The 13,410-nt window shown below is 42.1% G+C and overlaps 1 protein-coding gene across 1 annotated transcript in view; it reads left to right on the forward strand.

The window, feature by feature from the left end:
• Positions 1-13,410, forward strand: part of LOC148012499 (coiled-coil protein) — a 184,379-nt gene that overhangs the window by 58,954 nt on the left and 112,015 nt on the right. The window contains exon 6 of the mRNA XM_087669604.1: positions 1,678-1,742. Within this exon, the coding sequence (XP_087525730.1) occupies positions 1,678-1,742 (65 nt within the window). The remainder of the gene's footprint in view (positions 1-1,677; positions 1,743-13,410) is intronic.

The raw sequence follows: 13,410 nt of genomic DNA on the forward strand, positions 1-13,410 counted from the left end.
TTGTTTAGTTTAGTATGGTAGGATAAGGTCATGGACTCCTAGTGTATGGCCAAAATGCCCAACATGAAGACAGATCCAGTAAGAGTGGGCATGAAGATGGCTTTGTGATTGTGATGGCCTATGCCTATTAGTATTACTTGAATCCTATGATGTGGCATGAATAATAGTGAACAAAATGTGGCTTCTATGATTGGAAGGTGGCATTGATTAAAACTGTGCATGTTGCATGAGTGTGCACTGTGGCACATATTCTCTACATGAATGGTTAGCAAGAATGTGACATGGCAATGTGAACACCAATGGGTTTGGTGATTGCTTGATGGTGGGATGTAGTTTGTATGGTGATTTTATGCTTATATGGCCTTAGGAAACATGGATTGCTACAGATGTAGGATCATGTGCTTTATGCTTATATGGTGTTTGGAGCTCATAGCCAAGCTGGCTTTGGAATTCTACAAGGATTGTTGTGTAGTTTGACATATTGGGCTTGTGCAGATTTTTGAATATTCTAGTGACATGGCACAATGGCCTTGAAGCTATGAATTCATTAAGCTGATGTAGCTTGCATCAAGGCAAGTCATGAATGGTAATGTATTAACGTGGCTTGATTGCTTAGCTAATCAGGTGCTGAGGTGATGTGGCATTTGGGGGTTTCTCTCACCTTGGATAGTTGTGTTCTTGAGGTGTGTGTGTAAGATGAGAGTTTCACTTTTTTTTTCCGCCGGGGGTGGGGTGGGGGGGGAGACCTTGCACCCACTTGATACCGGGGGATTTATCTCTTATTCTTCACATCTTTTGGTGCCCCCATAGAGGATCTTTCCATAAAGACCTTCAGTTTTATGTGACTATGAGCTAGTTGTTTAGAATGTTGTCGCGGTGGCAAAGATGAATAGGTGGGGCAATTTCTAGAAGAAACATGGTTGATCTGCTCTTTGGATTTGCCTTACCTGCTTATGCTGCACCCCCACACCTACACACAACAGACCCCACACACCACGTCACAAGAAAAAGGGCATAGATGTCTTATAACAGGATGATTTCCTTTTGGATCATACTTTTAACTAGATTGCTTTGTCTGTTGCTGTTTTGAGATATTTATATGCTTGTCATGTAGTACTTTTGGTTTTTCCCTTTCATGAATGGTACATGGCCCCTTTTTACTACTATTCATTGACCACATAGGTTCTCTTTTTTACAAGGAATAGGCCCAAGTATGTACTGGTCAGTACTAGAATGCTTATGTTTGATGTCCTTCATGTTGTTAGTAGACTCTTGCTCGGGTACTTAGTGCAATCTTAGCTAATAGTCCACAAGTTAAATTCTTCTCATATTTAGGGTGTACCTTTGCTGTGGCTGTTTATTCCTTGATGAGGAGTGCTGATAATTAGATGCTTAGCTTCTTTTAGTTTTGGATGGTGTTCATAGGGATGACTTCCTGTACAAAATATTGTGTTATTTCTTTGCAGGCTGATTTTATGTCTTGCTTTGGTTTAGAAAGATCAGACAAATATGGTTTTTCAAACATTTGTCTTCAAGATATTTGTTATTTTTTGTTAATATTCTCTTTTAAAGCGGTTTTTTTGAAAGTAGTGCAAGTTATCTGTTTAATATTCTCACTACTGCTGATGCTATATTTTCTGTGTGTACATTCTTATTTCATCTATTTCTGTATTCTAGTGAAGGGAATGCAGTTGGTTATGGAGCTTGAGCGGGATTTGCAAGTGACAAATATTATTTGTAAGGTAGACAATGTCCAATCATGTCAGTGTGGCTTTGCATAATTGTAGGTTCTGCTTTACTCAAGGGAAAATGCCTTGTAATCTCATATCTTTGGTTGAATCAGGTTGAGAGAGTCAGATTATACAATTAAAAAAAGCAATTTCGACTGAGTTTAAGTTGTCTGTAATGCAAAGATAGGTAAAGTGAGAGTAGTTCTATGGTTGGACCATTATCATAGCACTTGCCCCCTGTCTAATTATGTTACAGACAAATTGCTTCTAAGGTTCAAACATATGGCATGGAAAAGAAAATTGGCATGTGGCCAAACTATAGCCTATATGTAATTGTACTTATGTACCGGCAAACATTTGCATGTTTGGCTAAGGCATACATAAGTGTACATCTATACAGGTAAAGGCACATGCATTTTCATGTTGATCGGGATAGCTTAGTGTAGGAGTGTTTTAGAATGTAAACCTATAAACATAGTTATGCTTGAAGTGACAGTAGATCAGATGTCCCTCCCATTGACATGGAAACAGGCATTTCATTTATTTGGGAATTTTCACCAAAACAAACAATTACCAGTCATTTCTAAATGCATGAGGGCAATCATGTTACATCTTGTGTACCAGCTATGCCACCCAATGCCTTTGGTGTATTCTGAAAATGTGTGCACGACTTACTATCTGGAGATGGGAGATGAGCAGCAGCATAGCATCACACATTTGAGAAGGTGAGATAGAGTTACTCTGTTGAGCAGTGGAGTTGTGATATCTTGATGCTGTAGGGTCGGGGATCAGTGGTGGTGCCAAATTAAAGAGGTTAAGACCAAGTTGTCTTTCACCTGACACATGTATCCTGTTCAGCGACTTCCTTAATCTCCTTATGTTAACCTTTTGAGCTTATACCCCTTTGTGGTGGGTTAAGCTTGCTTAATTGAGGTTGGACATTGAGTGATGCTAGTAAGTGGGTAACTATTGGACAGGTTATTATCATTGGGCAATGCCCAAAGTTTGAGGACATCAAGGAAGGAAGCCTATAAGATGTACATTGGGGTTGGTTGTGCAGATGACCCATGACTATTTGGATTTTAGCCTTGTTATCCAAAATAACAAGCCTATAAGTGCAACAATAATAAGATGCACTTGACTTCCAAAAGAGCATCTTATAGGCTTGTTATTTGGATCCTCATTTGTCATAGTTGTAGGCTTGACTTCCAAAAGAGCATCATTTCAATGTTTTAGAAACAAAATGCCTTGCATCCTGTCCTTCCACAAGTCAAAACGAGTGGCATCAAATCTCTTGATTTCAAGAAGGGATTTAGTGTCATTGCTGCTTGAAGCATTTGCAGCCATTGTTCAGCAATGTACCCAAGAAAAATACTGCAATCAGCAAACAGTGAGCTGGATGTTTGGTCAATATCAGCCCAAATTTTCAGGCAATGAGAGCAAGGTTTCGTCCAAGTACATGTACATCAGTGGGGCTGATGACATTCAGCAATATAACTGAAATTTCAGCATATACTCAAAGCATACATGACTCCCAGGTGACTCCCACTTCAGCAGTATCGCCAAAAGTACATTTGCAATAATCTCAGATCTGCAAATGATCACTAAGACTGCTGCGAAACGAATGCTTAGCAATAATCAACTCAATAGAAGCTGCCCTACATATGTACTACTGCGTGTGTGACCAAGTACTTCTGATACACAAAAGAAACCAAGATTCTTTGCAATTTCTATAATGTTTTGTAAGTAGGGAATGAATCTCACTGCTTATAGCACCAAGATTGCATCAACAATGTTTTCAATGTGCATTTCTGACATTATTTTTTGCCAAAATTTTCAAATTTCAGCAAAACCCCCAAAATTCTATTGACAAATTTGAACCAATTGCATCAGTACATCATCCCAAGCATCAAGTGCGGGAAAATATTGCAGAAATTTCATGAATTTTGTAAAAGCCCTAAATTTTGGGGTCCAGGGGTGCACAAATTTCCAATAAATTGTCTCAATCAAGCAAAAATTTCACTTGCATATGAAAATTCCCAAAATTTCTAAGACCCGTGGACTCAATGTCTGCAATTTGTGGATTAGGAATCATTGAAACTTGTGTCCAGCACCAAATTTGGGAAAAGCCCTAAATTTTAAGGAGCAGATGTGCATAGATTCGTATTCTGTGCTTGCTCCACGGATACCCGGAAGAGGGGAAATAAAATGAACCGAAGTTTTTGATTTTTTCAAGAAAATAGGGGTTGTTGACTTGCCCGTGTGATGGACGATAGTCCATGCGGCCCTGCGATGTGTGACCTGAAACTGTCACCCATTGGTCTCGCTGGTCCCCGGTGGACCCCGTTGACCACCTGCCTCATGTTGTGAGCAGTCCGCCACGCGCAGCCTCCATCTCCTGTCGCCGCATGTGTGCTCTCCTGCTTCTCATTCGCCTGTCTGTGGCTCTTGTGTACACTCTTACACTTGACAAACACTTCTTTCCCCCTTCATAACTTGTACTGCCAGTACCATATATCCCCATCACAGTGCTCCTAAGAAATGCATGACATGCGAGAACTATTTAGGTTTGAATATTTTTAAGTCCCATACGTCATAAGAGCTATTCGATTTAAAATCTGAACATTGGCCCTAGGCTCAAGTTGTAAAGCTCCATGGCAATGTTGAAAGGTCTAAATCAAATTAGAACATGATGATCTATAATGGTTGGAAGGCCAAATAGATAAGCCAAAAGGTGGCAGAACTGGCTGACTAGGAGGCAGGTTGGCAGTAGGGGCGGCACCTTTTAAAAGCTGGTTGGCAGCTTTGAGGGCTGAGGTAGAAGGCTTATGATGAAGGTAATGATCAGGGCAACAATGATCAAGGTGATAGCACAAAATATGAATAAGGGGATGAAAACTTTGTGCACAATAAGTCCCTAATTATATATGATAATTAGGAGATAGGTTTAGTTAGCTCAACACACCCTTGTAGGCCTAGAAAGGGTAATTGAAGAGAGTGAGGAGATGGCTTAGTCCGCACCACAAAGGTCCCATCCCAAAGAGATCAAGGCATTGGGCCAAGAGTGCTATTGTGGATTAGTCAAGGACCTACTAAGATTGTAGAGACAATGGATATCTTCTTTTGGGTTGCCCAAGAGTAACGTTACCCTAGTGAAATTGTGATGGTGGACCAAAGGTACTCGCATGGACTGCCAATGGGTGTGCAATGATTGCAAAGGTGATGTACACCCCTATGGGAATTAGTTTTTTCCCATTTTTTTGGAGGGAGGTTGTTTAAGTTGGCTTAATGGTTCATATGAAAGTAAGATCCAAATATACACAAGCACAATCAAGGGTGCTAATGTAGAGATGAGAGGAAAAGAATAGATCAATGCAAGTGTTGCATGGAGTTTGGTGGTTCCTCAACATCCTTTGGGTGAGTGATGGAGTGCTGATGAATGCTTTGCATGATGAGGTAAAGGGAAACATGCTATGCAATGTATCATCATGCGCACACAAACTTTTGACTTAATGCTCTTTGGACAATTAAGTTGGGATACTAAGTTGTGCACATGTGAGGTGCAGATGTGAGATTAAGTTGAATGTGTGTCACAGTGGCAAATTTGAGTAGTGGGAGGTGTTGGTGGTGGATTGCTGCCCATGGATTACGTAGGTCAGATTTTGGTCAAGGACATTGAATATTCCCTTGGAAATGCCTTTGGTGTCATGGGGGTTAGGACTTGAAATCATTTAATGTCTCTAATGCAGGCTTGTGGAAAGGTTCAACATTTCTTTTTTTTGCAAGTAAAATTTGGCTAATTATATTACTCAGAAGGCTAGATACAACGAAGTGCACATGTTCAATAGACTAGCTAGAGCTGATGCATATCACAAATCTATCATGTATACAAGTCTCTCAAGGTGGTCTAGGGGGGATGGGGGCAAGAAGCCATGGAGGGGGCGGGGGGTGTATCGCCATCTAGGGCTCCCCATCTGCATCATGAAGAATGGGTCATGGCCATCGGGTGCCAAAAGCCAAAGGAAATACGACACCTTCCTCGGCCTCCAGCTGTCCCACAAGCGACACCAGAATGTCTAATGGAAGGGATGTGTGATGCTATACTTCGCCTAGTATCTGTTGTGCATCAGTACATATCTTCTAATCCTGGCTATGTACTCCAAGAACCTCAAAGGCTTCTTGGCGACCGCAGTGGGCCATTGCCACTCTCAAGGATCCCACTCCAACTCATCAAGTGACATGCTCTCCCATATCCAAAGGAGCCACTCTCGAAACTCCTCCACAGGCACATAAGGGTCCAGTCACCAGGTCTTTCCTTGGAGTTCAACCACACGAATCCGCCTCCAGGAAAGGACATCAATCACCTCATCCTCTACACCTCCCTCCACGTCTTGATAGTACGAGTAGGGCGAGTCTCCCAGGCAGCCCACTGGATGTGGGACCGCTCACCTATTTGTATCCTGTCTCGATCTCTGACCTGGGGGTTCTAGACCATTGGCTGGCGGTCTATCTTCTCCTAGCATCCTGGGGACCTCTGAACTAGGGCCTTGCGAAGGCCCTTCCAGACTCGAAGTAAACTGCGGAGCAAGGAAGATCTGGGTGGCGTGATTTGGGCAGTCTTGAAGATCCATCTCAAGGATGGCCTCCAACCCCCGCCAAGCCTCGGTCTGCACTCCTAGAGACCCTCCTTCAAAAGGACCTTCCAGGTCTGCCTGCCGTGGTGTGAGACCACGGACCACTAGCTTGCCCAAAAGGGCCAGGCTTGTAACTCTGGTTCAATGATCCCAAGCCCTCCCTCAAGCCGATGCTGGGTTATGGTCACCCACTCCACCTTGGCCCGGGAGTCCTTGGAACCGTCAGGGCCAGCCCAGAGAAAATTCTCCACTAGGCGGCAAAGCTGAACCACACATGACAAGGAGAAGTACCAACAAGAGGCGATGCACCAAGCCGTCGCTAGGAGGACCTGGTTGACCACTAGGGTTTGGCTCGCTAAAGAAAGGCGGACAGTGCTCTAGTAGGTCAGCTTCCACCTAATAGAGTCGAGAACTGGAGAAACTATTGGGTGGGAGATTCCATAGCCGCATCACGGAGATTGTACCCCTTTGAAAGGGATGGTGACTAGGAAAGAACCTGTGGAATAGATGGTGCACAAGTGGGGGCACGTATAGCAATAGCTAACTGCCTTGGAGAACCTTGTATGAGAGAAGGGGAATGGAGCCTGTAGAGCCCATGCTCTTGCCAACTTAGCACTAAAATAGGTTTTGAAGAAGAATCCTCAATAAACAAGTCCTGCTCGGTGATGATAAAGCTGGGTATGAAGTCTAATCGGGCTATAAAGAGAGAGGACTAGGAAGCCCAATTTCGGAACATGTAGTACTTCTGAAACGGAGCGAGAGGAATGGTGTGGCTATAATGGCCCAAGTGCCAACAACACTAATAGACACTGAACAAATGTCACTAATAATGACGAAACCCTCACATAGATCCAGATGCTATAGGATATTGACCTTGGGGAGTCATATGATTGGCAGCCATGGAAGTGGGAAATGCCTTGAAATACCCCATTATAGGACTAGAAGCGTGGAAATTTGTGGAGAAGGGCCCAAAACAAGTTTCTCTATTTGAAACATTTTCGCTTTTGGGGAAATGGTTGTCATATGGCGTTTTCCCTTGGGGAAATGTTTCGGTTTCCCAACAAGACCGAAACATTTTTAGCAAAACATAGTATATGGTTTTCGTTTCAAAGGTAGAGTTGTTAATTGTCATGTTCTTTACGCTTGTTAATTGTAGCCTTATTAATCGTCATGTTTTTTGCCTTTTATACGTAGCATTAAAGCGTTATTATTCTCATGCTATTTACACTTTTTTTGGTCATGTTCTTCAAGCATTATGAAATGTATAATGTTTTAATGTTGTGTTTTCTTTAAAACTCATAACGTTAAATAGTCATTTAATATTCAATGTTGTAAATGTTTCATAAATTAAGCTTAAATCGTTAAATATTTTACATTTAATCATTTAAAATGATTAAGCTTAAAGTCGTTTATATCCATTTCAACTTTCTTTGCTAGTAAGGAGAATAATAATCAAGAGGATTTGCCTACAACAAAATTGAGGACTACAACATGGATGAGGAAGAGGGAGATAAAGAGGAAGAGGAACTAAGAGATGATAATTAGTTATCACTCACTCTCTTTGTATGGTTTTGCACTTATTTAGAGGTTATGCATATGTTGTATGGATCAGTAGAACACAGAAAATCTGCATTTGCAGCAAGGGGCAGATGGCTGAAAATCTGTGTTTTCAGTCCGAGGGGTCTCCTCTGGAAGGGGTAACTCCATGTACTCACTTCGGTGACGATACTATCTCGGAGTGCACAATAAAAGAGAACTACAAATTCGGAGAGAAAGAGAAAGCCAGAGAAGAAGAAAAGAAATCTGCAGTGATTGAAGAGGAATACTGAATACGAAAAAGAGAACCAATGACTTCTTGCCCGTAGCCCAAGGCGTCAGCAAGGGCATTGGATCACACTGAAATGATGACAGCAGCATTGACAATGATGGAGACAGTGAGGTTGATGGTGATGGTGATGGTGATGGAGGTGGTGATAGAGATGAAGAATATCCAGCTTGTTATCGACCCGGGAGATGGAGGAGATTGCAGCAACTAGTGGAGTACCTGCTAACGAAGAGAGAATAATTATTTGCGAACTAGTTGGGGCGGGGGGCTATAAGTAGCATTAACCCCCAAATTTGGCCAACCAGCATTAGAGGCTGCCAAAAAATCAGGCCGACTGCTTTAAATGCAGTCAGCAGTAGTTGATCATGCTGAAAATGTTAACATGGCAGCCTGGAGCACGTTTAATGTGGTAAAGGTAGTAAAATGACTAGAAACTGACTACCAAACACTCCTGAACAGACTAAAAGAAGAAATGTAGACTCTAGAATGAGCTGCCTTCTCCTTCAAAGCACATGACAGACATGTCAATGCTCCTTTATGTCCATGCTCAGGCTGAGGCTTGTAGCTAGTGGATGAGAGTGTGTGACAAACATGACTGCTAACAGGAGTAAAGGTTCATGATGACAATCTTCAGTGATATGAACGTTTTTACCGTAGGAGGAGCACCCAGTGGTTTGTCCTTGTAGCTGTGAAAAGCCAGTTATGCAACACGGAGATTTTATACGAAATTTGAGAAATTAGAGTAGGTTTGAGAAGGATTGCTCATCTATAGCTAGGGTGACTCGCATGCAAGTGTAGAACACTCGATTTGTGCTTGTATGTGCTTCGATTCAAGGGACAAATTTGGAAAATGCTGGTCACTGTTTTGGGATTGTTCTCTCTCTTGCCTCTTCTTTCTCATGTGGTCTCGATGCATGTACCTCTTGGTGAAGGAAATTGGAGAATTGAGCCTCTAATTCGAATTGATTATGCCATGGATTACTGAGTTGCTGTTCTTAGTGTGTAACTAGCAAGGATTAGAGTTTGCATGGTGGCATTGGAATGCATGCATGTGTGCCTTTGTGATTGCAAATTTGTTCAATGGATAATAGAACAGGTGAGATTTGGGTCCATAGGTAGCCTGATTTGCACACAACAGGAAGGTGCAATTCGGGGCTTGATGCTATTGATTCTTTGGGATGCGCATGCAAGTGTTCAAGATCCACTTTGCATCTACATGTGCTTGTAATCCAAAGGCAATTTGGGGCTTGTGGCTGGTCATTGGAGCCATATGTGCAAGTGTTCATGTGCAGATTTGTGCTTGGGTGCACATGAGATCAAGGGGAAAATTGAACTTGGTGGTTGTTGGTTAGAGAGAATTACTTATTATTCCAAAGGTTCTTGGAGAATTGGCTTGGCCGATTCCTTGTTGTACAATAGATGTTTGAAATTCATATGAGAAGAAAGAACACAAGGGGCACCCACATTTTTTGGTTTGTTTCAATTTCTTGAGGGCAATCTAGCCCAAAGTGGTGAATTGTTAAATTTTTCCTTAACATTTACTGTAGGAATTTAGTGCTTGTCGCAAATTGCTGTAAATCAATGCATTTTAGGTTCCATCACCTTTTTGTATAAAGGAAGGTTGGTTTCATGGCTTGATCAACAATGCTTTCTAGGGATGGAATAGTTGGGTGATATAATCTACTGCATTTTTTGGGGCTAGAAATATAGGGTGACTTTTGTGAAGTTGTTCTCTTGTGCGAAAGTTGAAAATTTTTCTTAAATTTGGTGCCCCTCTTCCCCCATCTAAATTTTCTCACCTTAATTTGCTATAAGAGATCTGCTTTTAGTAAAAATTAGGGTTTACTAGATGACTAGGGATGCGAGCCAGCAAATTGTAGCCATGTATGATACATCGTTGATATAAATCATAGCCATGTATGATACATTGTTGATATAAATCTAAAGATTAACGTCATATTGGAACATATTTAGCCATCTAAAATCATAGTTGTCAAGTAAGAAAGGTATGATACAGTATATAACGATAAAATATGGTACTAAATGGTACCTTATGATTTTATAAGGTGTGGTATGATATTAGTACGAAAAAAAATTTAAGATGATTTTTTAAATAACAAGAACCATAAATCATTAAATGATAGAATACATGTTTAAAGTGGAAATAGCCATTTCATTACAAAATAAGATAAATACATGAGGGTGACCATCGCAGTCGCATGGGTTGTGCAAAGCATGCGATACAACTACAATCTAGTATATTTGATACAAAAAAGAGAGAGATCTATAAATCTATGATGAGGCATCACTATCATCATCATCATCAAAACCATTTGAGTGCTCATCAAGAGAGTTTAAAGATGACTCCTCGGCATTGGATGATGAGACACACACACTCATACTCATCCTCATCGATGAGATTACCATCATCCTCATTGATGAGATTACCATCATCATCAAATGATGCCTCCATAGGTAGCGGCTGTGTAGGCAAGGGGAGGATGTCATCATGAGGCACAGGATGTGAGCTACTAGAGCCCTGCCTTATATATGTCTGCAAGCCACTTGAACCACCCCTCCTCGATGTTAGAGGGCGTCGAATGACCATGCTACTGCTACCATCTACTCGAACTCCTTGCCCATGAGCACGTTGATTGCGAGTGTCACGAATATCTGTTGCTATAAGCTCTCTATAGAGCTGTGCAAAAAACATCTTCTCCTCCTCGTCCACCTCTTGATGTACACTCGGAAGAGTCTCGTCCGTCAACTTGAATGTAGCAACATTCACCGACACAATGCAGTGATGCACGTAAGATTGTAAATGATAGAGTCTAAATTGTAAAGTATAAACTTTAAAGTTCAAAGTTTAAAACAACGAATTTTAGATTTTATGATTAAGTGTTTAAACTTTACTTGCTTCGGACAATCCATGGTCATCATAGTAATAGACTAGCTGCTCTACTTATCGTGTGCTAAGCCAATTGTGAATCTTTGTGTGAATGAGAGAATAGACACTCCAGTTTCTCTCATATTTACCCGAAGAGCAATCTTGGGTAAGGACCCTCATGGCTAAGGGCTGAAGGGTCTTTAATGCATATTCAAATTTTTGCCACCAAAATAAAGGCTTCATAAGTGACTCTCTCCTCCAACAAGTGGGAGAAGCAAAGGCCACATGCCCTCTTCGATCTGCATAGCATCCTAGCTCCTTCAGTAGCGCATTATGGTCATCCACAGGGATCACACGAGTCAAATAAGCAAGCTGGTTCAAATGGATTTCTCGATCATACATGACCGCCGGTGACTTGTAGATTGGATGTACCAATGTGGCAAAACCATGGATAGGCTTATGCATCCATGCCCATTTGCTCTCTGTTATCTCTAAAATATGTGCAGATTGTGTCTTTGTGATCACTGTAGAAGCACGTACCTCCACCAATGGTGTTCTAGAGAAGTGAACGAGAAGGCCCATGGTGGAACCCTTGCAATCACTCATATGTAACACTCTATAAAAGGGAGATATGACAATGATAACGTCATGGACTTTTTGCCAAAATTGCTCATTAGGGCACAAGCACTGTATGGCTTTGGTCTCCTCTGTCTCATGGTGATCCCAGTCATTCCGTAGAGTGGACACCATTATCTTACGCTAAGGTGGACACCCCACCTCATAAAGGCGCTCCAGCAATAACCACATGTAAGCAAAGCGAGTTGAAGAAGGCTTCTTTAACTTGAGTGTGCTATGCTTACGATACATCACAAGCAACTTTACCTTTACTGTGAAGAAGGTGACAATTGATGTAGCTTTGCAGACCACCCTTTTCACCCAGTTGAGCTTCCCAATGTCCTCCATGAGCAAGTCCAAACAATGACTTGCACATGGAGTCTACACAATCATGGGAAACTCGGCCTCAAGCAAATGGCCCAGGTGTCCCCAATTCGATGCATTGTTGGTAACAACTTGCACCACATTCGAGGGGCCCACCTACAACCACAATTTACAAATTACAAGTATACTAAGAAATTAACAATACTTGGAGGCTAGAGAGAGAAAGAGAGAGTTGAGCCTTTTAAGTTTCAGCTTTCAAGATTCAATAATGGAGAGAGATGGGGGTTGGGGGCCTTGGGGCATGGGGGAAAGAGAATCGAGATAGATATTAGAGAGAAATTAGAATAGGGAGATAGATAGTTATGCATAAATCAATCATTGTAATGAAAGAAAGTGAAAAATTTAAAAGGCAATGTATACCTCAATGATAGCTTGTTGAATGTGGCGGTAGATGAATGTGGGCATTGTTTTCTTCCCGCTCTTGCTGGTAGCTTCGGCCCGCAAAAAGTAGGTGCCGATTGGACGAGTATGTTGATGATGCCGCGTTTCTTACGATCAATCCATCCGTCGGTGAGAATGGAGCAACCATATTTGATCCATGTGGCCCGAATAGGATCAAGGGTTCTATTAATCCTCTCATTCTCTTCATCAATCTTTTTCGTACTTATGTTGTTGTATGTGACACCGATCCATCCTTCACATGGACCCACATTGGCAATGGCTTTTACTATCTTCCATTGCTCTTGCTTTAGGACATTGAATGGAAGATTGCACTCAATTACCGTGTACGCAATTTCAATGTCCGCAAGTCGTTGCCTTTCTCTAAGAAAGGCAACCGATCCACACACATGACCGGGAGTTTCATAGCGAGAGGATTGTCTCTCTGGCACCGCATGAGCATCCACTCTTTGTCTTTTATTGGAGCCGAATGTGGATGTGGAGCCCCCACCGCCAACAGTAGAGGCCTCTTTGGCATTGGTTGAAGATACGCCCACATTTGATGCTTTCTTGTTAGTAGGTATAGGAGTTGATTCCGATAAGCCATTCCTCCTCTTCTTGTGGATCCCCCTTTGATCTTGGCGAGAATCTCCTTCGCGATGTTTTCAGGGATCTCCTTGCATGGAGCAACTTGCCCCCCCGTCTTGGAAAGATGTTGGAGAAGCCGAGTTGCACCACTTGTATAGCGCTTCCTGCAATACTTGCATGTCCAATGGTGGGAGTATTAGAGAGTCATTTCCTAGACAGCAGTGTGCCGAGCAGTATGGCCAGAGTACCATGTCAGCAGCGCAGGATGCCACGTTAGCAGGCAGTACGGACAGATCAATCGGACATGTGCCACATTAGCATAGTCGGTCAGGGACATCAGCAGTCGGACTGTTTTATGTAGCCAGCCTG

This window comes from Lygodium microphyllum, chromosome 27, assembly GCF_053477565.2.
Source record: "Lygodium microphyllum isolate KBCC chromosome 27, Lygodium_microphyllum_v1.1.10, whole genome shotgun sequence".
Lineage (NCBI taxonomy): Eukaryota > Viridiplantae > Streptophyta > Polypodiopsida > Schizaeales > Lygodiaceae > Lygodium > Lygodium microphyllum.